This window comes from Leuresthes tenuis, unplaced genomic scaffold, assembly GCF_036924035.1.
Source record: "Leuresthes tenuis unplaced genomic scaffold, fLeuTen1.0.hap1 SCAF_22, whole genome shotgun sequence".
Lineage (NCBI taxonomy): Eukaryota > Metazoa > Chordata > Actinopteri > Atheriniformes > Atherinopsidae > Leuresthes > Leuresthes tenuis.
The window spans coordinates 7,398,131-7,421,682 of record NW_027325376.1 but is presented as its reverse complement, the minus strand read 5'-3'; the positions used below and the strand labels follow the sequence as shown (position 1 = coordinate 7,421,682).

The following is a 23,552-nucleotide window of genomic DNA, read 5'->3' as shown; positions in this document are numbered from 1 at the left end:
CGGGCAAAGGTTTTGGTCTGATTTCTGTTAATGCGATGAAGCAAAAAGCTGACTTCCAAAAGACTTTGGAAAAGAAAATAATTTTTCTTTCATAATTTATTCAAGAATACTTTTAGAATACTTGTGCTGTTGTTCAGGTGAGGACTGTGAGGCTTACAGTTTAACCCTCGGCTTGTTCATTGTTGATTTTTAAAGTGTGTTTTAGATCGTTATTATCAGTATTTTGTTGGACTACCTTAAGCATTGGCCGTGGCATTGTTTCGATTAAAATTATGTAATTTAACAACTATTTCAGTCCATCTAGAGTTGCGAAAGGTTTGATTTATATTAATGATGGTGTGAGAGATGGACGTACGTAAAGTGTTCTCCAGCAGACCCTAAAACTCCTTTGATGGGGTTCAGGTCACAATCCAGGTGTAAAAATGGTGTCTCTAAACCACTCTGTCACAGTTTGAGCCTGATTGATCTTGCCAATACCTATAGGGGGAAAAAAAATCTATTGATGGAAAAGCCTCATCATTCAATATAGTCAGGTAGTCGACTGACCTATTAATATGACCACATAGCATCGCTATACCTGAACCTGACCGACTGAAGCAACTCGGATCATTTGCTGTGATAAATCCAGTTGGTGTTTCACCATCAGCTTGTAACTGTAATGTTTCTTTCCTGCACCAGTTAAATTTTCACTGGTTGCAAACCATAATTGATCCACCTCTACTTAACATCCATCACATGCTTTTTACGGGGGGGGGGTTGATTCGTATCACACCTGTGTTCTTCATTTCTATAGAAAATGACTCCGTGCTTGTTACCGTGGTTTTTCTTAGCTTTTTTGTCCATTTCAGGACATCACTATGAAGTAAAAGTTGATGGTCTACATGTGGGGTGTTATCTTAATAAATTTGCATTTGTTTCTGGTATATTTACCACGTTCCTGTTGCAGTATCAGACACATGAAAAAACGGAAAAAAACATGCACGCAAAAAAATCGATTCAGCGTGAGGGTTGACCTTGATGGTCTAAGGTACATCAGATCCTAGCACAGCTCTAAGAATAATTAGCCACCAGCAGCAGAGCGCGTACCAGCTGAGCCACGTGGCAGCGCTATTAATAAACCCTGTAATGTTGCATAACTACTCCAAAGTGTGACCCTTTTCCCTGCCCGTCCAATGGCCCGGTCACTCGCAGATCAAGTTCACGTCTGCCAGCGGTGTTTGCTTACACCTCGCGGCTCCCGCTGTTTGCCAGATGCCACAGAAGGATGTGTGAAACCCATGCTGCTCTTACAGTGCCTTTTGTTTCTCTTGAGTAGTTGGATGTGTTTGGCAGCATATCTCACTGGCTGTAGCAAAGCTCAGCACGTGGATTTTTTTCGTGATCATTATCCTTTGTGTGTAGTTATGTTACAGATGTTCTCTCTTGCAGAACTCACTTCCAACCAGAATTCAGAGGAGAAGCTGAACCATGAAGCCCAGGAGCTGGAGAAGAGACTGAGCCTGCTCTCTCAGGGGAGCAGTACAGGTAGAATAATATACAGTTCTTATCTAATGTGGTCTCACTCAATGTGGGATTGATGTATGTCAAGTAACAGCAGTGTGGTCTTTTTTTTACCCAGACATGATAAATATCAAGAAGAAAAGTGGATCTATTATTGATGCTCTGACGTGCATTACAGATGAAAGCAAATGTGTTTGTTGATTAAACTCCTTAAACATGTGACATCATGTTTATTTAACATCATTATTAACATCATTTTCTGCTTTTGGCAGCCTCGTCCACATACTGCCCGTCTGCTGGGGGAGACGACCGCAGCATATCCGGTTCTTCAGACACTTCAGACACAAGCCAGTCAGACTGCAGCATTGGCAGCCGGTCGGCCATTTGGACCGAACCTGCCTCCAACCCACCTGGAAGCGGCAGCCACGCAGGCAGTAAAGTGACGCTACAGATTGTGGAGAAGCTTTCTGCCAGCCATGGAAGTGGAAACCGGATTGCAGCTAAGACCTCCCGGCAGCTTCAGGAAATCGGCCGTCAGAGTTCATCTGACAGTGGCATCGCTACTGGCAGCCATTCCTCGTACTCGGGCAGCTTCTCTTCATACACGGGCAGCTTAGATATAGCTCCTGGAGAGGACTTTGGGTCTGTTTTCAGCTTGCCTCCCCACTTGGCTCAAGACCTGAGCCCATGCACTTGCCCCAGTGGTTCAGGACATGACTACCAAGTGCCGACATCACTTCGATATCTTTATGACACTCCCAGAAATCTGCTACAGGAAGTATGTCGGGGTGCCAAAGACAATGAGCCCTCCACCTCAACTAAAGACTCTCTTGCCCTTTCAGGCCTCACTATAGAGCCAGAAAAGGGGGGTAAGAGCAGAGCAACAACCTCTGAGGGTCACCCAGAGGCTTCTGAGAGACAATTAATCGGTGAAAACTTACGAGGCCTTTCAGAGGGGAGTAAAAAAACCAAGGTGTTGCCCTCTAGTGACTCCTTTCATACATGCAGCTCCCTTACATCTGCAGAACATCTCCCTCACACCTCCAAAACCATTGTGAACATCTGCTCAGTGTGTGGTGGATTTAAGGTAAGTGGGAATATACTTTTGTGATTTTAATGTTTCTGTCAAAACGATTACTTGGATTGAACAAGTTCTATCTCTGTTTTTGCCTAAAATTTCGAAGTGGAGCCATCTTTCCCCTCAAAGCGTCTCGTGAGTTTGCTTTTCGGATTACCTCGCTGTCAGGCAGTGGCAGCTAGTGTGCGCAGGCTTTATCAGCAGTGTTTCATCTGCTCTGAGGCTTGCTGTCAGAATGACCTTTTGATATTGTGCAGGCTGATTGGTGGCAGAGCTGCTCACAGCCCATCTGTCCACCAAGTCAACAATGACAGCTAATTTAGTTAGACACTGTTATTAATTAAAGCAGGTTTACAAACAAGATGTGAGTGAAATGCAGATTTCCCTCACTGTTTCACATCCACCTCTGTTTTATTTAATATCTGACTCAAAAATCAGTGTTTCTTACAATATATTATACCTGTCAGGCTTCTAGAAATTGTTGAATGTGCTTTATGTGCTACAAATGGATTTGCTGTTATCGCTCAGCACAGATTTCTGAGATGTTGTTCCCCTTTCAGTCTGAGTTATCAGGTGATGGATGGTTCTTTTCTTCTGGGTTACATAATGAGAGTTTGTATAGATTCCTTCTTCAGAGTTTAATAATTGCTGTAGAGGTGCAAATGGGACCTCAGTGCAGGAATGATTTTCTTAATCATCTGCGTCTGCAGATGCACCTCAGCAATAATACCATGAAAATAATACCACCAGGCTGATGGAGAACTGCACTGGCTGTGCATTGGTTGCTACGAACAGCTCGCATCTTTACCTTTTTTCTTTTTGACTGCCACTTGGAGCAGTGTCAGTATTATGTGATGTAGTCAAAACAGTGTGGCCATAGTGTGGTGGATGTATGCCACGAGTCAGCAATAATTTAAAATTTTCCAATTGCTCTCATGCATTTTTCTTAGTTGTGAAGCCTGCCGTTAACTCTTTCCCATTTTGGTTAAAGCCAACCTTTCAACCAATCAACCATCTGCTTTTGCATTATAGCCTTTGGGGGACTACACCTCTCGATGCTATCTGCGTGGAGAGGAGCGCTGCCAACAGATGGGAATATGTAAACGTAAATCAGTTTATCAGGAAAAGATATTTCTATAGACAATCCATCTGCATCTTTCCTTGCCTCTCTGATTTATTCTGGTTTTCCTTATCTGTCTGAAAGCTGTCAGGGTTAAGAGTCATTTCTGTGGCCCACTCTGAAACATGGAGTAAATGTACCCACAGAGCTCGTGCCACATCACGGGAACTAGCTTTTTCCCAGTTATGAGCTTGTATCCTTTGTCCAGCAATCTAACGTTACCTATCAAGATGAAGGGAAGATGAGGCTTTCTCCTCTTCTTTACAAGTCTCTGCCGTCTGGATCCATCTTTTCTCCTTTCATTACTTTGTAGATTTCTGTAGCCCTTTTCACATTTAACTTTCAAACTAGGACTAGTATGCCTTTGTCGCACACAGGTGTGTTTTATGAGGGTAGAAGTGTGATACAAGAGGTCGCAGTTGAACCGCCTCAGAGCTGGCAAAGGATATAGAAACACTCACCTTATTGCGTGATTCAGCCACATTATCTTAATGCATGCACTGATACGGCACTGAGAAACTCAGGATTAACGAGAACTTTTTTTGTGCTGTTAAGATGCAACAGTTATGTAAAAAGGACCTGTGTTATTATCTGATTTTTGTATTAATGTCCCTCATTATTTCAAGGTGAAGCAGCAGTTCAATCCCCTGCTTCTTCAGTCCTCATGACAAAGAGTTATCTGTCAGGTTTTTGAGTCCCTCAATGCTCTCAAGTACTGTCAGTTGTACTATAAGGAGCTTTGGTCAAACACTAAGTTTTAAACACTAAGCTCCACCGGATCGTCGTGCATTTAGTGAAGATTGCAAATCGAGCTTAATCATTGCTGTATGATATCCTGGATTAAAATAAAGCAGTTTTCTATATTTCCCTTCATAAGGAACTAAATAAAACTCGAGTTATTGGTCAGAAGTTGGTGTATCAACCATTCATCACCCTCAGCTTTGAGCTTAATGAATTGGGTAATTGAATGATAAAACTTAAAGCCAGCGCAGCTGTAACTGAAGTCACATGGTTGTCAGGAAACTTAAAGAAGCTTGGCTGGTTCCTCAAAAGGAGAGAAATTCTGACCTCTGACTTGTGTGATGCAATGATGCATGTAGACACAAAATGTGGAGCATTCAAAGCCTCGACATCAAACGGAAATACAAATGTATGAATACAAAATGCTGCATCTCTCCCCAACAAATGTAGTATTGCTAAAGTGTTTTCTTTAAAAAAAAAACAGTTAAATGTGTAGCTCAGAAACTGGATGGGCAACATCCAAGTTCAGCAGCTATCTTAGCGAAAGCAAATCCTAAAACTCGCAGGACAGCGGTCATTAGCTTACTTGGTGGTGTTTGATTCTCACAGAAAGCCATTGAAGTCCAGAAGAACAGATTGAGATCTGTGAAGAAAATTAAATATTGCTGTATCAAGAAACACTTTTGTTTGAAATAAGGCAAGAGCTAATAGTTAGTATGATAAAAATGTTTATTTCTCCACACAAGGAACTATCAAATTCTGCCATTGTGTCTCTTACACATTAACGATGACACTGAAAAATTCACACGTTAATTCACGTTCACAAAATACTTTTTTGGAAAGTTTAGGGCTTGTCGAATCGGGATCAAACATTGCAGTTGCACTGCTGGATTTGGTAGCATTGCTTCTGTTACCTCTGTAAAAATGGTCTTTTTGTTTTATTTTTCCACAGGGGACACTGCACACCCACTCAACTTCTTCTGTGATACCCGCCATACCAGGTAAGGATAGTCTTTAAACATGTTTTGCACACTGCATGCATTATCCCTTCCATGCATGAAGAGAAGAATTTATGCTTGCTTGAGGAAGAAAAAAAACATTGATCTAGCAGCCATACACCCTTGCAGTTAAGAAAACTCTGGAGGAGTCCTGGGCCTCTCCTGGCTCTGGAAATATCCACAGCACAGAGCCACTGAGAGTGAAGATGAGTGAGGAGTCGCCGCCATCTAAAAAAGGAGAGAAAAAATTAGTCAGTCTTTTATCTGATCTGCTCAGCTTCCCAAGCACAGACTGGCAGCCAGAGGCAAAGGCTCACAGACTCAACCTGTACGAGTCAATGAGCCCTGCCTTGGGAAATGAGCTCAATTTGGCGCCAGCTGCACCATTACAAGGCTCACAGCAAGACAAAAGAGCTGTCATTTATGAAAACTGTTTCAAGTGTCAAGGAGCGCACTGCCACCCTCCACCACGAGTCACACCGGCTAAAATGGACCGCAGCAGGGGCATTTCAGCTTTTCAGACGTTCCCAACTGGGCTGCACCTGAAGAAAAGCCAAGAACCTGACTGTGCTGCTGATGAAGAGCTGCTCAATCAAGCTCTCAGAGGTGTGGACGGGCAGTGTCTGCATGAAGAGATTAATGGTCAGACAGTGAATGAAGGTAAGAGACACCTCTCCAACTGACTGAAAACCCTGAAGTCACCCTCTGGTGTCCTTTTTCTTCTGATTCTGAGATGGAGCTCTCTTTGTCCTCTTCTTCCTGTTTTTCATCAATAAAAATACACTTTCCTCCTGGCTTCTTCCTCTATTTAATCAGCTGCTTGTTTCCTGTTTGCACTGCATGAATTTTAACATTGACATCTTAGGGGAAATTAATTTACTGCAAAGTCGAGGAAATAAGAAATGATTTATATGCCGCTCTACAGTCCTCTGTAGGTACCTCTAATATGCCCATTATGAAAATGTGATATGTGATCAATAAGAAGCAGTCCAGCGATTATTATTACAGAATATATTTTTTTACAACCTTCCGATTGGCATTTATGGTTAACACCGATATTGCATCTATAAATTAACGGCTATTGTTACCAATGTTGTTTTAAATGGTTCCAGTGAGGATTATTCATAAGTATATGGGGGGGCGGGGGGACACCTGAGAACTGGGAAACTGAGTTCATGCTCCACATTATTAACAATTAAAAAAAAAAGTCCTTAAATGATAGACTGCAGTAATATTTCTGTGTTCATCAAGATATTCTGTGCTAATCATCGGTGCTGGTGTATCAGTTTGGCTCGAATAAAAAGGCTTTTCCTACGATCAACCTGACAGTTAATGTTCACATGGCCGAAACTGCATCTTGAACCCCTTTACCAGCATGTGTGGAGTGATTCCTGTCTCATTACACATTAACAAAGCTTTTCTCTCTGTATCTAAATGTGTTGTAAGATGAATCAATCCACTGTTTGGTTCCATCAACAGATCTGCTTGACTTCAAGTGTTGTCTCTCAAAAAAAGGAAAAAAACCTTTTTTCTCTCCTACCAGACAAAAAGCTTAACAAAGAGGGAAGACACAGAGTCGATCCCGCTTACGAGATCATGGAGGGTCGTGTACCGGAGAGGAACTCAGAGGTACGCCAACTCAAAGCTCTTTAATCCGCTTTATATGCCATCAGCTGTGCACTGATTTCAACAAAGCATTCTGGGAAATGTCTGATACAATACCGATTTGTTTAGTGTAATAAATGGCAGATCATGGGGGTTAGTTAGGAGGCTTTCGTAGTTTATCTTGAGTTGCACATTAAGAAATACGTTTAGTTATTATTATGTAGTTTTGAACGTGTTCCCCAGTCAGGTATGCCGTGCTGCATGTGGAATAAAATAAGCAGTTGATGCGCTGGGATTGTTTCTGTAATGTTTTCAGTCTGTAGTGATTAATTAATGTCATACATGTTTCTTATGCATAACCTTTTGTTTTCACCTGGGGAGGAGTGTTGGATTATTCTGAGGGGACCAAATGCTTTCCCATCCTTCCTTGATATAAAATTGAATTTGTTTGGTTTCATAAAGCACGGTGACAGGCATGGACTGCAGGCAGGACGGTTTAGCACACAGACTCTATTACTTCAGAGCCACACTGTTAAAATGTTTGCAGGATACTTTTTGGCTTCATGTTGCTAAATCTTCCCAGAAAAAGCTGTGTGGATGGCAGCATTTGGTTTAATAAATCACAGGACAGTTTTCTCCTTCTCTTCAGGCTATAGTAAAAAGAACTAGAGCAGTGTGACTGGATCTTTCAGTCGTATTAAAGAGCCCATTTATTCATTTGGTCGTGTCTGATGTTAAAACAATTCAGAAACCAGTCAATACTTGTTTTAAAACTGGTCCACTGAGTATTTCTGTAGATTCTCTGAATTTTGTATGGATATCATGGTCCATAGATGATGAAATGATTATTATTAGTATTTAAACTCCTTCTTAGTAAATCTCTAAGATGCTATTTTTTTAGAACAATTAAATCCTGTTAGGGCCTGTTTTTTTTTGTTTTTTTTTTCTTAATTGACCTACATAGAAACGTTAGATTTTCAAATTTTTGTTGGCGTTTGGAAAAGTTCTGCATTGCTTAAGAAAGTGATAATTTGTCTATTGTCAACAGGCATGCAAATATAAAGGGCATTTAGATACATTAATTTTATTTCCTGACAGCTCAACTATGCAAGAGCTGGAAAATGAAACAATAAAATAAGTCCAGTTACAGATATTCTGTTATATGTTCTGGCCTCTTTTTCTGATGTGAGCAAAGTGAAGGAAATGGCTTCTCGTTGAAACTGAAATCGATAGGGCCGTACTCCACAAGCAATTTCCACACCACAGTTTTGGAAGTCTGAAAGACCTGCTTAACCCCCGAAAATGTTGCAGACTGCGTTTCTGCATGTTTGATGCAGCGCTGACCTCCCGTTAATTCTGAGTATCACCCTCCGCCTATAAATACTCTTTGACGTGTCCACTTAGCAGTTGAGTAGAAAATGATCATCGCACTTATGCAACAAACTTATGTGCTGTGTATGGCCACTCATTGCAAATTATATATATTCAGCGGTGCTTTACGTCTGTGTGTTTCAGGCAGAAGAGAAAAACAAGTACGAGCTAATGGGCAGCTACGGTCAGCAGAGGTTTCTCCAAGAGGCTGAAGGTGAGTGAGACTGATATCATGCAGGCAACTTAACGAGATTGAGTTTCTTTTTTTCCAATCTATCCAGCTGCATATGTGCAGATCGTCCAGTCTGCATACATATTATTCTATTCAATATTTTAAAGTGCTTTTAACTATGCTGAATGTTTTCAGCGGTGCCTCTCAAAATAACCACAACTGACTTCCTGGAAGTGAATAAGAGCGATGAATCATGCAGCTGAATCAAGATTGCTTTGAACCATCATCTGTTGCACTCGAGCACGAGCGAATCTATAAAGTAATTCAGTCTGAAAAGCGGGTGGCGACATGTACGGAAATTGTTATCATGAAGTGCGAACGGAACACGTTTAGTAAAGCACAGGTAGTCACAGTCCAGCTGTCAGCCAAGTTATAACAGCAGCAAACGAAATGAGAAAACAAACCTGTTACAGCATGACACGTGTGAAGTAAACCGCAGATAAATTAAGTATTAAGATGCTCTACATAGACCTAAGTGCTTAGAAGACATTGGAATTGCACAATACCCCCAAAAAGCTTCAGTTAAAGTCATGGGCCTGGTAAACTCAGTGTTGCAACATTCAGTTAATTTCAATAATACTTTATGTTGCTGCAGGATAAATACACGGTTTAAAAAAGTCAATAAATATCAGTTTGACTTTTTGAAAGTTGAAGTGATGCAGTAAGAAAGACTTGGTTAAAATCTTAAAATTCATGTCTCTGTGAAATGAATATTACTTTCCAGATATTCCTCCTGCATCCTTCTGAGGACTCTGATCGCATCCATTTATTCTGCCAGTGGTCTCGTATTTTCTATGATAGTCCAGGGAAAAATCGGTTTAAATTGCTCCTCTCTCTTCATTTCATTCCTGCTCTGCATTCTAAACTTATTCCAGGCTTTATTTTGGCTTTGGTGATTGGTGTGCAAACAGCTGATGCAACTGCGTCCTTTTGTTCACGATAACAGAAAATGATCTGCCCTCCGTCACGTCATGTGAGAGGCCAGCTGAATCTCGGAGCTAAGCATCGATTTGACTTGGAGATAAATTCCTAGTAATTTGTGTGGCCTGAACTGATTCTGGAACACAGCCTATTGGTTGTTCATACAACAAATTCAAAACCACAAGGCGGTAATCTCGCAGTTCATCAAAGTCAGCGTACGACCAATCTGTTCCCCTAGACGCAAAATATCTGAAGCAGTTGTACTTTAAAATATAATCACTTGGAGCTTATGACTGTATGTCTACTTTAGTAAAAAAAAAAAAAAAAACTTCCTCTGGCTTTTCCACTATCATCAGTAAAATAACTGGAAATGACAAAACCTTTACACTGTGTGACTGGTAAGAATGAAGTATGTTGCTACTAATTAAAGTTCAAATGGCAAAGCAGTGCATCTGATGCAGATCATACAATCAAATAAGTTGCTAAGCAAGAGTTTTCTATGATGAGTTAGTTATAATTTAATATCCATCCTTCCATTGTCTTCCGCTTATCCGAGGTCGGGTTGTGAAGGCAACAGGTTCAGGAGAGAAACTCAGACATCCATCCCCCCAGCCCCTCCTGGGGGGATCCCAAGGCGTTCCCAGGCCAGAAGGGAAATATCATCCCTCCAGCGTGTTCTGGGTCTGCCCCGGGGCCTTATCCCAGTAGGACGTGCCCCAAAAACCATCAAAGAGAGGCGACCAGGAGGCATCTTAACTAGATGCCTGAACCACCTAAACTGACCGCTTCACACTCAGCCGCGAACCGCTGCCGTGAGCGCCGAAGGGTTCGCTTTAAGAAACCAGCAGAACCACATCATCCACAAAGAGCAGACATGCAACTCTGAGATTCTCAAACCAGACGCCCTCCTCTCCACCACTATGTCTCAAGATCCTGTCTATGGAAGTCACAACCGGCATCGGTGACAAAGGGAAGCCCTGTCGGGGTCCAACTCGCACTGTGAACAGCTTGACTTTGTGCCAAGAATGTGAACACAGCTCTGGCTTTAGTGACCCAGGGACAGAATTGCTCGCAAATAAACTTCGGTACCCCATACTCCCACAGAAACCCTACAGAATCCCTCGGGAAACATGGTTGTAAGCCTTCTCCAAGTCCACAGAACACATGTAGACCCCATCTAAGGGGGTAACTCTGGTGAAAACCACACGGCTCCTCCTGAATCCGAGGTTCAACAATCTGTCAGAGCCTTCTCTCCAACACCATGGAGTAAACCTTACAGGGGAGGCTGAGTTGTGTGATCCCCCTGTAGTTGGAACACAATCCAACTACACAGGCGTTGCCCTGAAGAGACAGCCCTACAACGTCCAGAGCTCTCAGCATCTCAGGGCATGCCATCCACCCCCTGCGCTTTACTGTGCTTTCACTTCCTTTGTGCTTCTTTTCTTGGCACGTCAAGAAACTTCCACTCAAATGGAATAATTTTAGTGGATTTTTGAAAACATCTAAAGCAGAAACGGATACGAGTCACATTTTAAATTTGTGTTGCCGTAAACGTAGTTTGAGTTTCCATCCTTCTCTTTTCATTTAATGGAGGGCCTGCTGCAACGAGACGGTTTGCCTCTTCATCTGCATTTTTATATAATGCCATAAACTTGAGTTGCATAACAGCCACTTGTGTGGAGAAAACACAGATGTGTAACCAAACGGAGTGCCCCGATGTGAGGTGAGAGGACAGTTGTCAGGGGACGTTTGGCCACTTAAGCATCCCACACCCACATGCCCTCAGACTAATGCACACCTGCTCTACAAAGTCCCAGCAGCTGTCACAGGGTGGCACCAAACCCATCAGTCATGTTCGTGCATCTGCACACACACCACTTGGCTCCCTTGTCATGTTTCCTTTTGGTCCTGCCTCAGCGGGCAGTTGATGGGCGAGGATGTTCAGGAGGTGGTCAACTCAAGCGGCTCAGGTTTGTGCGGGGAGGCAGGAAACTGAAATAAAGAGTTGGAGGCTTTCATACGTTTCATATTGAAATACTGCATAATAGTTGAAGTATAGCTTGCAGCCTGTGCAAGACTTTTTGCTTTTAGGGGTGTCCTGATATACTGATATTGACGATAACTGAGAAACATAAAGGATGAGATCTTCATAGTGTGTTGATAATACATATATAATAATACTTTGATTTAACCTCATTTCATAAAATACAACATTGAAGATTGAATTTTGAAGTTCATTACCTCCACTTTTAGGGTCATTCAAGTCCCCAAAAAAAGAAGCCAAAAAGTGAAGATTAGATAGTCTGATAATATAATGTAGTGAAAACCAAATCAGATGACAGGCTTTAACAGCATTGCTTCATTATTTTTAAAACAATCAAAGTCTCAATCAAAAATTTAGACGAGATTGAATTGTCCATTGATAGATTCTTCTCACAGTTTAATCTAGGAGCACTGTTGGGGATGGATAAAGATTTAATCACATCCATCGTGTGATTTGATTCTGATCTGGGACACTCCATAATTGAATCATTTATCAGAGTCTCTCGGGCATCAGTACACAGAATGAAAAGTTTGTCCCATTATCAAACTGTGTTATCAGTAGGAACAGCGTACTGCACTCACTGTTTAGTCGGAAGCTGCTTATAGAAGTGAGTCGTTTGACTTTATCATTATTTCTACTCACATTTTTAGACTCGATCGTTTTCTCTCTATCGATGAAAACTTGGGGCGGGGCCTTACTGATTCATATTTCTACGTTAGAAGTGTGCATAATTCTAAGGCTGCTTCATTTCTTCAGGTGAAATGGACCAAAAAAATAGACTCACGCCACACTGAGAAGTCAGAAATAGTAAAAATGCTTTTCGGACCATTGAAACACTCTTGAAATGAGGCCAAAAATGGAACAAACAAATACCATCAGAAAATGTGAAGACTTTATTACCTTATTCCAGAGCTGCAGCCTCCTCTGAGGGTCCAGAAAGCAAAACGAGGGGGACCAGAGAGAGAAAGAGAGACGTTTCAGTTTACAAAAATAAGATGAATGAATTTCTACCCAAAGGATCGCTCACATAGCTCTAAGTTTTACCCAGTGGCTGCTTCATAAGATGTCACTCTTTAGACCTTAGTAAGACATGTTAGTCTCTCCATGAAACGGCTTCTAGTGAACAGCGACACAATGACATGTGAAAGGTGGAAAGCCTGTTCACCCTGAAGACACATCAGTCATTATATCTGCCTTTTCCCTCGAAAGCAGTTGACTTGGGTCACTGAGCTCCCCCAGGTAATGCGTCTATCACCCCCACCCCCCCGTTGTATTATGAAAAAGTTCCCCAGTCATAGTGCTGTGGGCAAACCCACTGCTGTAATGGTAAGCCATTATAAAACACCACACTTCTGCAAGAGCTGGTTGGTGTCTGATCAATTAGGTTAGACGTTGCCAAAGGCTGTGCCAGCCGAGACTCTGCTGGCGTCTAATGGCCTTTCCCTGACTGTGAGAGCATCCCCTGGGGTTGGATGTTTCTGAGCTGTGGGTAATGGCTACTGCTTTCTGCCGTTTAGGAAGAGTTTGAGAAAGAGAGGGTTTCACCTGCTATTATTTTCTTTTTCTCCGCCCAGACTTTACAACATGGCTGTAGCAATACGTAGAAATCATTTATTAGAATAAGTTTTGATGCTTTGAAGCTTTTCTCTTTCTGTGCATTACTGCAGGACCTCCTGTCTGAAACACTCAGTTTCTGCTCCCGTCTCTTTAAGAGCCTCGTTCAGAAAGCTCCAGTCTGCTTCAATTGATCAAAAATGGAGGAATGCATGTCTGTTGCTCATTCTCTGCTCATTAGAAGCACACCAAATGAGCCGCCAGGCGTCCCAGCTGCAGACCTCACTTCTCGGGGTGGATCATGTGACCACACGCTTCAGGTTTCTGCACTCTGAGTCATTCCGATTTGGGCACGAGGAGACAGCTTTGACTATATGAAGTCAAATGTTACATTCCAAACATTGGAAATCTAAGTCTAATTGTACATATATTAAGAACACAACGCCCATATTAGCCTATATTATGTATGTAAATACATTATATGCAAGCTGTCTCCTCGTACTCTAATCCAATTGGCTCAGAGTGCACGGACTTGAAAAGTGAGGTTTGCATTTGGACAGTGTTGAACTTGCCTTGATGGAAGCATTTATTTCTATGCATTTTACAGTGATGTAATTAAGTTACAGTGGAAAGAGATTGGATGACAAACGAGGTGTTTCAGGAGTAGTTTTTTTTTTTTTTCTTGTGGTCTTTTTGATTGCAGACTTTCTATTGGCCCACAGACTATATAACATAATGATGGAAAATGGTCTCCCACCTCCACAACAAAAGAGGCCTTTTAAAAATTGATTTAGAGTTAACAGTTGTACAGTATTATACGTAAATCACATAAAATGAGTTCGCTTTAGTTAGTGCTCTACAACAATCATCGCTTTCTTCTGGAAATCGCCTCAGAAATGTTTGCTTCCCTCAGCTGAACTCTCGCCTGTTGGGTAGATAAAGTCTTTGATCTCTGATCTAGATGAACACTCTAATCTGCAAACATCAGTGCGTTCGCAGCAGTTCAACTTGGGTGAAAAATGCCCACAGGCACCCATCAGCAGTGTCTGCTTTTATCCACTCGCTGGGTATGTTAACATGGGCACTCATGTCATGTTTGGGATTTAATCAACCAATTTTTGATTAAATTCTGAGTGTTGCTGGACAGAATTTGCCAATTAATGACTATTATTCTGGTAATTTGGGATGATGTTTACAACCAAATTAATAATTTAATCTGGCAGATTTTTTTTATTATTATTTTTTCAAGATGAATTCATTGTAGTTAATTAGTTTAAGATATTTACCTATAGATATATATGTATTATATTCAGAACACTTCATTCTTTCACTCTGGAAGTTTCTCTTTGGTCACTCAGCAGAAGTTGCATCTACAAACTTCACAGCTGGAAACTGAATATAATTCATTAGTTAAAGTCATTGAGAAAAAAAATTATTTTACATCTTTCAACTTTACAGCCAAATTGCAACAAATCTCTCAAGGCACTTCAAAGACTCCATCTAATTCCAGCCAATCATAATCCATTTAATTCAATTCCAAATCAGTCCTATTCATGGAGACAAAGTAAAGGAAACCAACAGATTGCACTGAAACTTCTCTTCGATCCAATCCCCCCTCCTAAGCGTGCACGTGGTGACTGTAGAAAGAAAAAACTATGTTTAACAGAGAGAAACCGCCATCAGAACCAGAACCAGGAAGGGCGGCCATCTGCCTCGACCAGCCGGGGTTTGAGAGGACAGGAAAGAGGGAACAACAAGCACCATAAGTTTCAGGATCACCTGAGCCACCCCTAACTATAAGCTTTATGAAAAAGGAAAGTTTTAAGCCTGATCTTAAAGGTAGAGAGGGTTCCTCTGCTTGCTGAAGCCAAACTGGTTCCACAGAGAGGGGCCTGATAACTGAAGGCTCTGCCTCCCATTCTGCTTTTAGAAATTCTGGGAACCACGAGTAAACCTGCAGTCTGAGTTAGAAGCGCTCTGTTAGGAAAATATCCAACTCTGAGATCTTTAAAGTATGATGGAGCTCGGTCATTAAGAGCTTTATATGTGAGAAGAAGAATTTAAAATTCTGTTCTGGATTTAACAGGGAGCCAATGAAGAGAAGCTAAAACTGGAGAAATATGAACTCTGCTGTTAGATCTCGTCAGAACTCTGGCTGCAACATTTTGGATCAGCTGGAAGAGTTTTTTTGGACATCACAATAATAAAGATATACAGTAGTCCGATCTTTAAGTAACAAATGCATGGAGCAGTTTTTCTGCATCACTCTGAGACAGGAGGTTCCTGATTTTTGGCAATATTATGAATGTGAAAGAAGGCAGTCCTAGAAACAGGTTTTATATGCGAGTCAAAGGACAGATTCTGGTCAAAAAGGTTCCTCACTGTTGTACTAGAAGCCAACGAAATGCCATCTGGAGTGAGTATATCGAGACAGACAGTTTCTCCCTGAAGCGCTCAGGCAGTGGCGCCAAAAGTGGGTATGCACTATATGCGGCGCATAAGGGCTCTGCACGAGAAGGGGTGCCAGAGCGATCGCGGAAAAATAATTTCGAGTAGGCATTTTCTTTATTTAACAGCTTTTCTGCATGTGTAAAATGATCGCGTTACCTAGGGTGCGCCTAAGTAACACGTCACTTAGGCGCCCCCTCCCCCTTCACACCCCCTCGCCACACAAAACACTCGCGCTACACGACTACATAATCGAAAGTCATTGTAACCTTATGACAGTAATCTGATTACAGTAATCTAAGTAATCTTATTACTGTAATCTAAGTAATATTACTGTAATCCGATTACTGTAACCTTATTACAGTAATTTGATTTCTCTAACCTCATTACTGTAATCTGATTACTGTAACCTTATTGTTGAATTGTTATGAATGGGGGGGCGCCAGTCATGTGTCCTCATACCCCTCAGAAAGTAGGTATTTGCACCCCTGCGCTCAGGTCCACAGGCAACAAACTTAAGTTTTGTCTGAATTTAGGAGCAGAAAATTCAGAGTCCTCCAGGTCTTTAAGAATGTTTGTAGTCTAACCAACTGATGGGTTTCCTCAGGTTCTGTGGCCTTCAGATAAAGAATAAATGGAAAAAGTCTTTGGCATCTACGTGGTCACAAGGATTCACATCACATAAATGAATCCATTCATAATTTGAGGCTTTCGAAAGCAGCTCAGCCTTTATGCTCATTGATGTTGTTTTATAGGAAAAAGCTGTGACCTCAACACATCTGTTGTGGAGATTGTTTGCCTTTTATATAGAAACAGACATGTTTGTATTTAAACTCAATACACCGTGTCACTGGTACAATTAATTTTCTGATAACATTTCATACTTGCTTACAAAGGTTTTGATCTTCAATAGGACAATCTGATTCCAGCCATTCGACACGGTTGGGAGACTTGTGTGAAACACCACCTTTGTGGGGTCTGAACCAAAAGCATGTTCTTGTCTTCCAGTTCCATTTGCATTCTTCACAATAAGCGTCTACATTTTTGTTCAGGTGTAGTGGAGGATGTCGTGCCTTTCATTAGGCCCTGTTAACAGAAGAGAACACGAGCACACGTTTCATGCAAATTTCAAGATATACTCGAGTGCTCTTTTTGTCCTTTTGGACGTTGTTGCCATCTTTAATATGTCGCAGATACTGGCTTACAAAGGCATTGCATGATATTTATCATCTTGCTAAAATATGCACATATTTTATTCAGCTGTTCTTAAAAAATGTCCCATCAGCAGGGCTTCATCGTTTCAGAAGCCAGCAGAAAACTGGACTCTGCACTGCTTCATCCTGCTTGGCTTTGGGCTTCATGACAGATAAAGTTATGCCGGGCATCTCGTCACTGAAAACATCCATCAAGAACAACAAATTAAGTCGATTTTAGGCAACATGATAATTGTTGTGTTTGACAGCAAAAGTTGTTCAGTTAGAATAGATTGAGGGGATTTTAGTTTTATTTAAAACCTTTTTGTTCTGCTGACTTCATGAATTCTTGAAGCATTCATTGAAGCTTTTCTTCCTCAGGTTGAAAGTTAAACATATTGTCACCGACCTGTGGATAATCTTTACTTTTCTTAAGATAAATGCCCATAAACACTGTCTATGAAAGTTTAGAAAGGCACACAGCAGCATTAAAGAGCAGACAAAATGGCATGATGGCGAAATTAAAATGATGGTAGTTTTATCAGGTTTGCTAATTACACATAATTAGCCCCTGGGGCAAAGGGGCCGTGCAGTGGGCAACACTGTTCTGGTATAGCTGCTGATGCTGTGGCAGCTTCTGTGCTTTACTGCAGAGAACAGCGATGTCACCGTGTATTAGACGTCTGTATTTCAACGCAATCCAAATGAGATTAAGCAGCAGACGAGTGCTGAAGCCTCAAGAGCTGCTCAGCCTGGAGGGGGATCTAGCTTTTGATTAAGGTTATATCAACGTGACAACGTGTTTAAAATGAACAGAGCCGCGTTGTTGCATTGAACCCAAACACAATTGCCTGGCTCTTTTTTTGTGTTTTTAATTTAAAGTAAGTTTGGTGACACTGGCGGCGTGAAGATGCAGCTTCACAAGCAATTCATGTCAGCTGGATAAATGACTCCCTGGGTTCAGTCTCTTTGAGGGGATTTTGATTAAAAACAAGTGTTTCTATCTTTTAATGAAAGCACCACAGAAATGAATGAGCTGATCTCAATTTCCTCTTACATTTTCAGGGACAATGTTTGTTTTCCTTCCAGAGGGTTCACTTCCTGAAAGGCACCGCAGCGAAAGTGCAACATATGTGAATATTCCCGTCAGTCCCACGTCAAAGAAGCAGCTCAACTACATGGAGCTGGAGCTGCAGGAGCCAGGACACGGCAGAGGGGCTGTCGCACATCTGCCAGCTCAGAGTAAGGATGCGCTGCACATAAGATGCCTCGTCCCCAGACAGTCTCTAACCACACAGCCTGTTGTCTGCATGTAAACCACCCAGAGTTTCATTTTATTTAAAACAGCAGAATTCTAAATAAACTAACATCTCATTAGCAGATTTTTGCAGCCAACATATGTGACACAAAAAGAGGAACAAATAGACTAAACCCTTGTTTTTTGCCCACTTTTATAAGCTTTACTTCTTCATCTGAGAGATGTTAGGTTGGGAATTAAACAAACATTTGGACTATTTTTGGTACCAAGTGTCAGATTCTCTGAATCAGTGATATTCATTTATTTAGTTGCCATTTCTAGCAGCATCTTTGTAGGAATAACGAATGTTAAAATGACTTATTTAAACAAATTTTGGACCTGGCTCATAACGTTTTGAATCATCATTCCAGTAAAGGATGACGGTCCCGCTTTAAGTGGTCCTCAGGATGAATTGCTGTTTTTGCACACAGCATCACCCACAGGTCAGCATTTAAAGTGATATTTTTGTTTTTGATAAAATTTCACCTAAACCAGCCGCGATCACTGAATTTAGAAGTGGTTGACAAACCTTACCATGCTGACATTTTGAATAAATTAATGTACAGTCTGTCACGGATGAAAGATGAACCAGGGGAAAGAATGGAGGTGTTGTTTTTTTGGTTTTGCTTCGAAACAATAGTCCTATGTTGGACTGAGAGAAAAGTTCAAACATGGACGAGAAGAAGTAACAAGATTTGGTCTTAAACTGAATTCTGTCAGAAAGTACCGCTGTACCATGTTGTAACTGCCAAGACTACTACAAAGCAACAATATAGAGACTAGTGCTATCTTAAAAAGGGCAAAATAACCAGCAAACAGACAAAGGGATATGATCTCACTGAGAAGGAAATTCTCTTAGATTTGATAAATGATATTTTAAACCATAAGGGCTTGTTTCCACATGTTTTTCTGTTGGTCCCAATAAGGAGAGCGTAAGTGACTACATAAGGAAGCTTTCTTGTGGTCGATCTGAATACTTCTTGGTGAAATCTTTTACCTTTTCAGAAAGCTGCATGTGTGTTCTCACGGTCGTTTTTCAGGTTAACTATCACATGGTCACAAACCATCAATCCGGTAACCGTGACAATGGTCACGTCGTATATGTCAATCCCTGCAGGCTTTGACACATACGACAGAAATGATCACAACAAAGGAAACAAAAAGCAGCGTGGCTAATCGCTCCTCCAAACAGGAGATTGCACTGCCAACTCTTTCCTAAGATAGGCCTGGATCCTGGCCCGCTCTAATATTAGCTTTTGCATACGATGTCAGCATATTGCCGTCTTTGATGGATCGTGCCACGCACCTGCAACCTTCTTTCTCTACGGCTGTCAGATTGAGATATGACAAGCTCGTCCCTTAACATTATAGGTTGAGCATCCTTGCTCTGGTGCTGATGGTGGATAAACAGATACTAGCTTGACAAATAGATAACACAAAGCAAAAAGGGTCATGCTGGTTTATCATGAATGCAATTAAAGTGCAGACGTTTCGTCAAGATATAGTAGTGATAGAAACAAAAACCTGCTGTGTCAGAGGGCTTATTTAATCAAAGACTAGCAGGCAGTGCTCCCCAGCGCTTTCCTGCCAGAGAACAGTAGCAAATACTTATTTGCTTTGTGAAGATATAGCAGTGTAATGAAGTTATTACACTCATGTCACTGAATGTGCTCAGTTTTGTGGCAAAGGTTTCGCCTGTTAATGCATGTTTGCCTCTAATGTGCCCAACAGACTGATGGACACCTGCTCAACCTGTTGAGCTACCCGGTGTCCCGTTCCCAGCAGTACTCTCACCCATCCTTCCTCTGCAACATGATGCAGTTCCCATGTTTATTAGGCTAAGAGTCTAAAAGAGTCTAAAAGCTTGAGATTCTGATTATTCTTCAAATATACTTTAATTTTGATAAAAAAATAATGATAAACTGCTTTTTATTTTTTCATTCGTATTCCCAAAAGTAACTCTCAGTTTGCTTAATGGGTCTTTTAATAAATCAAATATGAGTTTGACCTTTGATGCAGGAGTTTGAATTTCTTTCCAAGGTTTTAAAATTAAAGCAAACTGACCTCAGCAGCGCCCTCATGTTCTTGTCTTTGTTCAGAGTTTACAAGGCTTTCTTTTCTGCTTATGCTCTAAATCACGACGCATGCTGGAAAAAGACTTCCAAATGACACATTTTCTTTTCAAACCCTGCAGAGTCTGCATACCCACAATATGCTGCCACGTTAATATCACGCAAGGATGAAAGCCATTGAAGATACAAGATTCAATAGTGAATCTGTTTCATCTCGTCAGTTACAGGAATCGCTGCCAGACGATTGAGATGATTACTTCTCGTCTCAGTGAAAGACAGCTGAGTCCTTGTCATTGGAGACGTGGCAGCGAGCCGTAATTGGCTGGCAGGTTGGCCGTTGGCGTCATTGCTCTCAAAAATACAAGAGCCGTTTGAGCTCTGACACGACCGAGGTTAATGTCTAATGTCAGCTTTACAGTTTTTATCCCGGCATGCGGCCTCATTAATCTGTCACCTGGGAGGAGGGGCGTCCTGTCCCGCCACTGAAGGGGCACGCAGGGCACTCAGATCGCAGCTGCGAATTCACCGGCCCTAATGGGATCCTCCTCCTGGGACTATTGATGGGCTGTGAGCTGGGTTTGATTTCCTCGACTTTCACATATTTTGCATTTAAAACCCTGACATGCGATTGTCATACAAGGACATGCACAAAATTATGGTAATACGAGTAATGTGCATATGGAAGATGGCACATGACAGGAGTTTTAAAGGCCCCTTCTGAATAATTTGCATATTTTTCTGTTTTTTCATTGCAACGCTGTCGCTTACTTTAAGCAATCAAACTACCAGTGAGGGCAAAGATCCACTTTGTGCTGAACTCTTATGTTTGTTTTGATGTTTTTATCACATGTCAAAGATCAGTTTTTTAACAAGTTCTCACATCAGAAAATAAGAAGAACCTCTCATTTCTTATAACAAGCAATTAGTTATTTAGTCAAAATACAAAAAAAACATGCTGGAAGCTCCTTACCTTTCCATAATAAGGAATGCTTTTGTGCTTATGTCTGCACAACATATAGAAACCTGGAAAAAAGATGTAATGACCACACTTTGAGGATGTTTATTCAGCCTTTTTCTTTTTGGGAAAAAAAACAAAGCACAGATAAGTGGGTCAGTCTTCTAGCTTTGAGAAACATTCCCCAAAAATCTTAATAAAGTGGTCATTTTTGCAGTAATTCCTCAGATCAGGTAGAAGAAAAAACGTTATGGAATCACCATGCAAGGTGCATTTTTTCCAACAAATACCTGCGCATGTCTGAATATGCAAATGAGTCTGCAGTGGGTAGAAGAGACTGATTTCAGAGCTTAAGGAGCTGTTGCGCCAAGTTGATTGACAGGAAACGAGGCCCCAACAAGAGAACTGTCTGTCTGAAACAATGTAAGGGATTATAAAACTCCTTCGAGAGGGTAATTCAACCAATTCAAGATGTTGGTTGTTCCCGGTAAGCTGGGTTTAAAATTTGGAGCAGGTAAAAACAAAAGGGGATGGTTGTAAAAGAGAAAAATACAGGTTGACCAAGGACGAGGTCAAAGCGTCGGGACAGAAAACTCAAAATCAATGTCTGTGATCGGACTATGTGAAACCTGCTGAAGGAAATGGGAAGTTCACCCTCAACTGGAATGCTGGTTATTGATATTCTTGTCTAATTCTTGACTTTTTTTTCATTCTGCGTCACCTCAGGTCAGTGGCAGAACACCTGAGGAGAGAGTCAAGTCTTCGGTAAAGGTTAACAGGAAATTTTTTTTTTTGTCTCGACAGGAAAGGGCTCCACCAAGTACGCCCAGATAGACATCACCGCCACCGAGACGGCCCATAAAGTCGGCGCCCAACACGCCCTGGGTCGGCAGGAGGGCCTGCATGCTCTGGAGTTGAGAAGAAAGGGAACGCCACGTTGACTCCACTTGATGTCTTTGTCCAACACAAGCCTTCCACGTCCGAGCGTAAAGAGCTGAGGCTCTGAGGGACTTGACTTTGAATTCCTTCTCTAATCAGCCCCATCTTTTGAATATAGATTTCTTTGGAGGTTTACACATGCTGAAATCCCAGAAAACGCCACATGACTTGTAAGGTAGAGCTCCCTCAGAAAGGCACAGGCTCAATATTTCTGTTTGTTTTTTGTTTCCAGAGTCATTAAATGGCATCATGTCAGCTGGAGTCACAGGCTCAAATAAACACCCTGAGCAGAGCCAACTTAGACCATCCCTCATTCGCAATATGCCAGTTTCGTTATTGATTGGGAAAACACGATTGGAAAAGAAGGTGGTTGTTGTAGTAGAAGAAACAGATCGCGTTTGGTCTCACGAGGAGTTAACACTCATTTATTCCTCAGTAATTCCACATGTGGCTGTATGAAAACTCTTTATTTGGGGTAACTGTCCGCTCAGTCTTACTCAGAATGCTGCAAAATTCAAACAGGCTCGCTGTACAACAGGAAAATAAGAATAGAAGTTGTGTTCAAAAGCAGCGGAGGGGATGATTCTGCACACTTCAACACTGCGTAGGGTGACTTTTGTTAGCCGGGCTGTAACGAATGGATTGGTGTTTATCATGAACAGAATCTCAATGCTGCTTTAGTTTTCTGCCTCAGACTTCTTATGGGATAGGATTTACTGTGAGAAAGTCTTCATAAATGATGCAAAGCTGAGAAGAATCCTCTATGAAAATGTTTGAAGATTTTCTTTGAAGACGTTTGAAGTTTTTTTTTTTTTTTTAACACTGTTAAATGTGCATCCTTTTCTTTATTTCGTGCGTGCACTTTGGCACTGAACCACAATAAGATATGTGTATTTTTGCATCTCGTTTTGTGGTTTTTAGTCTCGACCCTTATTTAACTTTATTTTGATGAGCTCATTTTCTACTTAGCTGACGGGGATTGTTACATGTGAAGACATATGTACAGTTAGGTTCAAAGACAGCTCCTTTTGTCTGAGGCACCATGTTTTATTGCCATTTTGTGCCATTATGCGGTGTCATTTTTCTTGTAAATTATCGATAATTGTAAGTGCAACTTTGTGTGTTTTCATTTTTTTCTAGAACTACAACAGATCATATGAGACATTTCTGCCCATGTCAAATTGTAAAGCAGTTTGGTACAATATAATGTACAACATCCTTACTATTCATGTCTGTTTTCATTCAATACTGATGGAGGTGTTGGTGATAATCCAGTCAGCCACAACATTAAAATCACTCGCTTTGTACGGCGTAGATCCACCTCATGCCACAAGTCCTATTAACATCCAAATGGACATTAGGGCCTCAGGTTTACATTATAAGGACTCATCAAATGTAAATAAAACAGTGCAATGATTTTCAAAGCTCTATTTAAGTGGAAAAGTCCTTAAAAACATAAAATGAAGTTGAGAGAGTTGATTAGA

General features: G+C 41.3%; 1 protein-coding gene across 2 annotated transcripts in view; it reads left to right on the top strand.

Moving 5' to 3' along the window:
* The window catches only part of LOC140282181 (protein Dok-7-like), a 35,787-nt gene extending 12,529 nt beyond the window's left edge, over window positions 1-23,258 (top strand). Inside the window, exons 6-13 of one of the 2 annotated variants that reach the window (XM_072376756.1) lie at window positions 1,429-1,524; window positions 1,773-2,587; window positions 5,392-5,440; window positions 5,567-6,097; window positions 6,981-7,066; window positions 8,558-8,627; window positions 17,871-18,047; window positions 21,934-23,258. In XM_072376756.1, coding sequence (XP_072232857.1) covers window positions 1,429-1,524; window positions 1,773-2,587; window positions 5,392-5,440; window positions 5,567-6,097; window positions 6,981-7,066; window positions 8,558-8,627; window positions 17,871-18,047; window positions 21,934-22,070 — 1,961 coding nt within the window. In that variant the 3' untranslated portion in view covers window positions 22,071-23,258. The remainder of the gene's footprint in view (window positions 1-1,428; window positions 1,525-1,772; window positions 2,588-5,391; window positions 5,441-5,566; window positions 6,098-6,980; window positions 7,067-8,557; window positions 8,628-17,870; window positions 18,048-21,933) is intronic. The other variant, XM_072376757.1, reaches the window with a different exon arrangement.
* The last annotated feature ends 294 nt before the right edge of the window (window positions 23,259-23,552 follow it).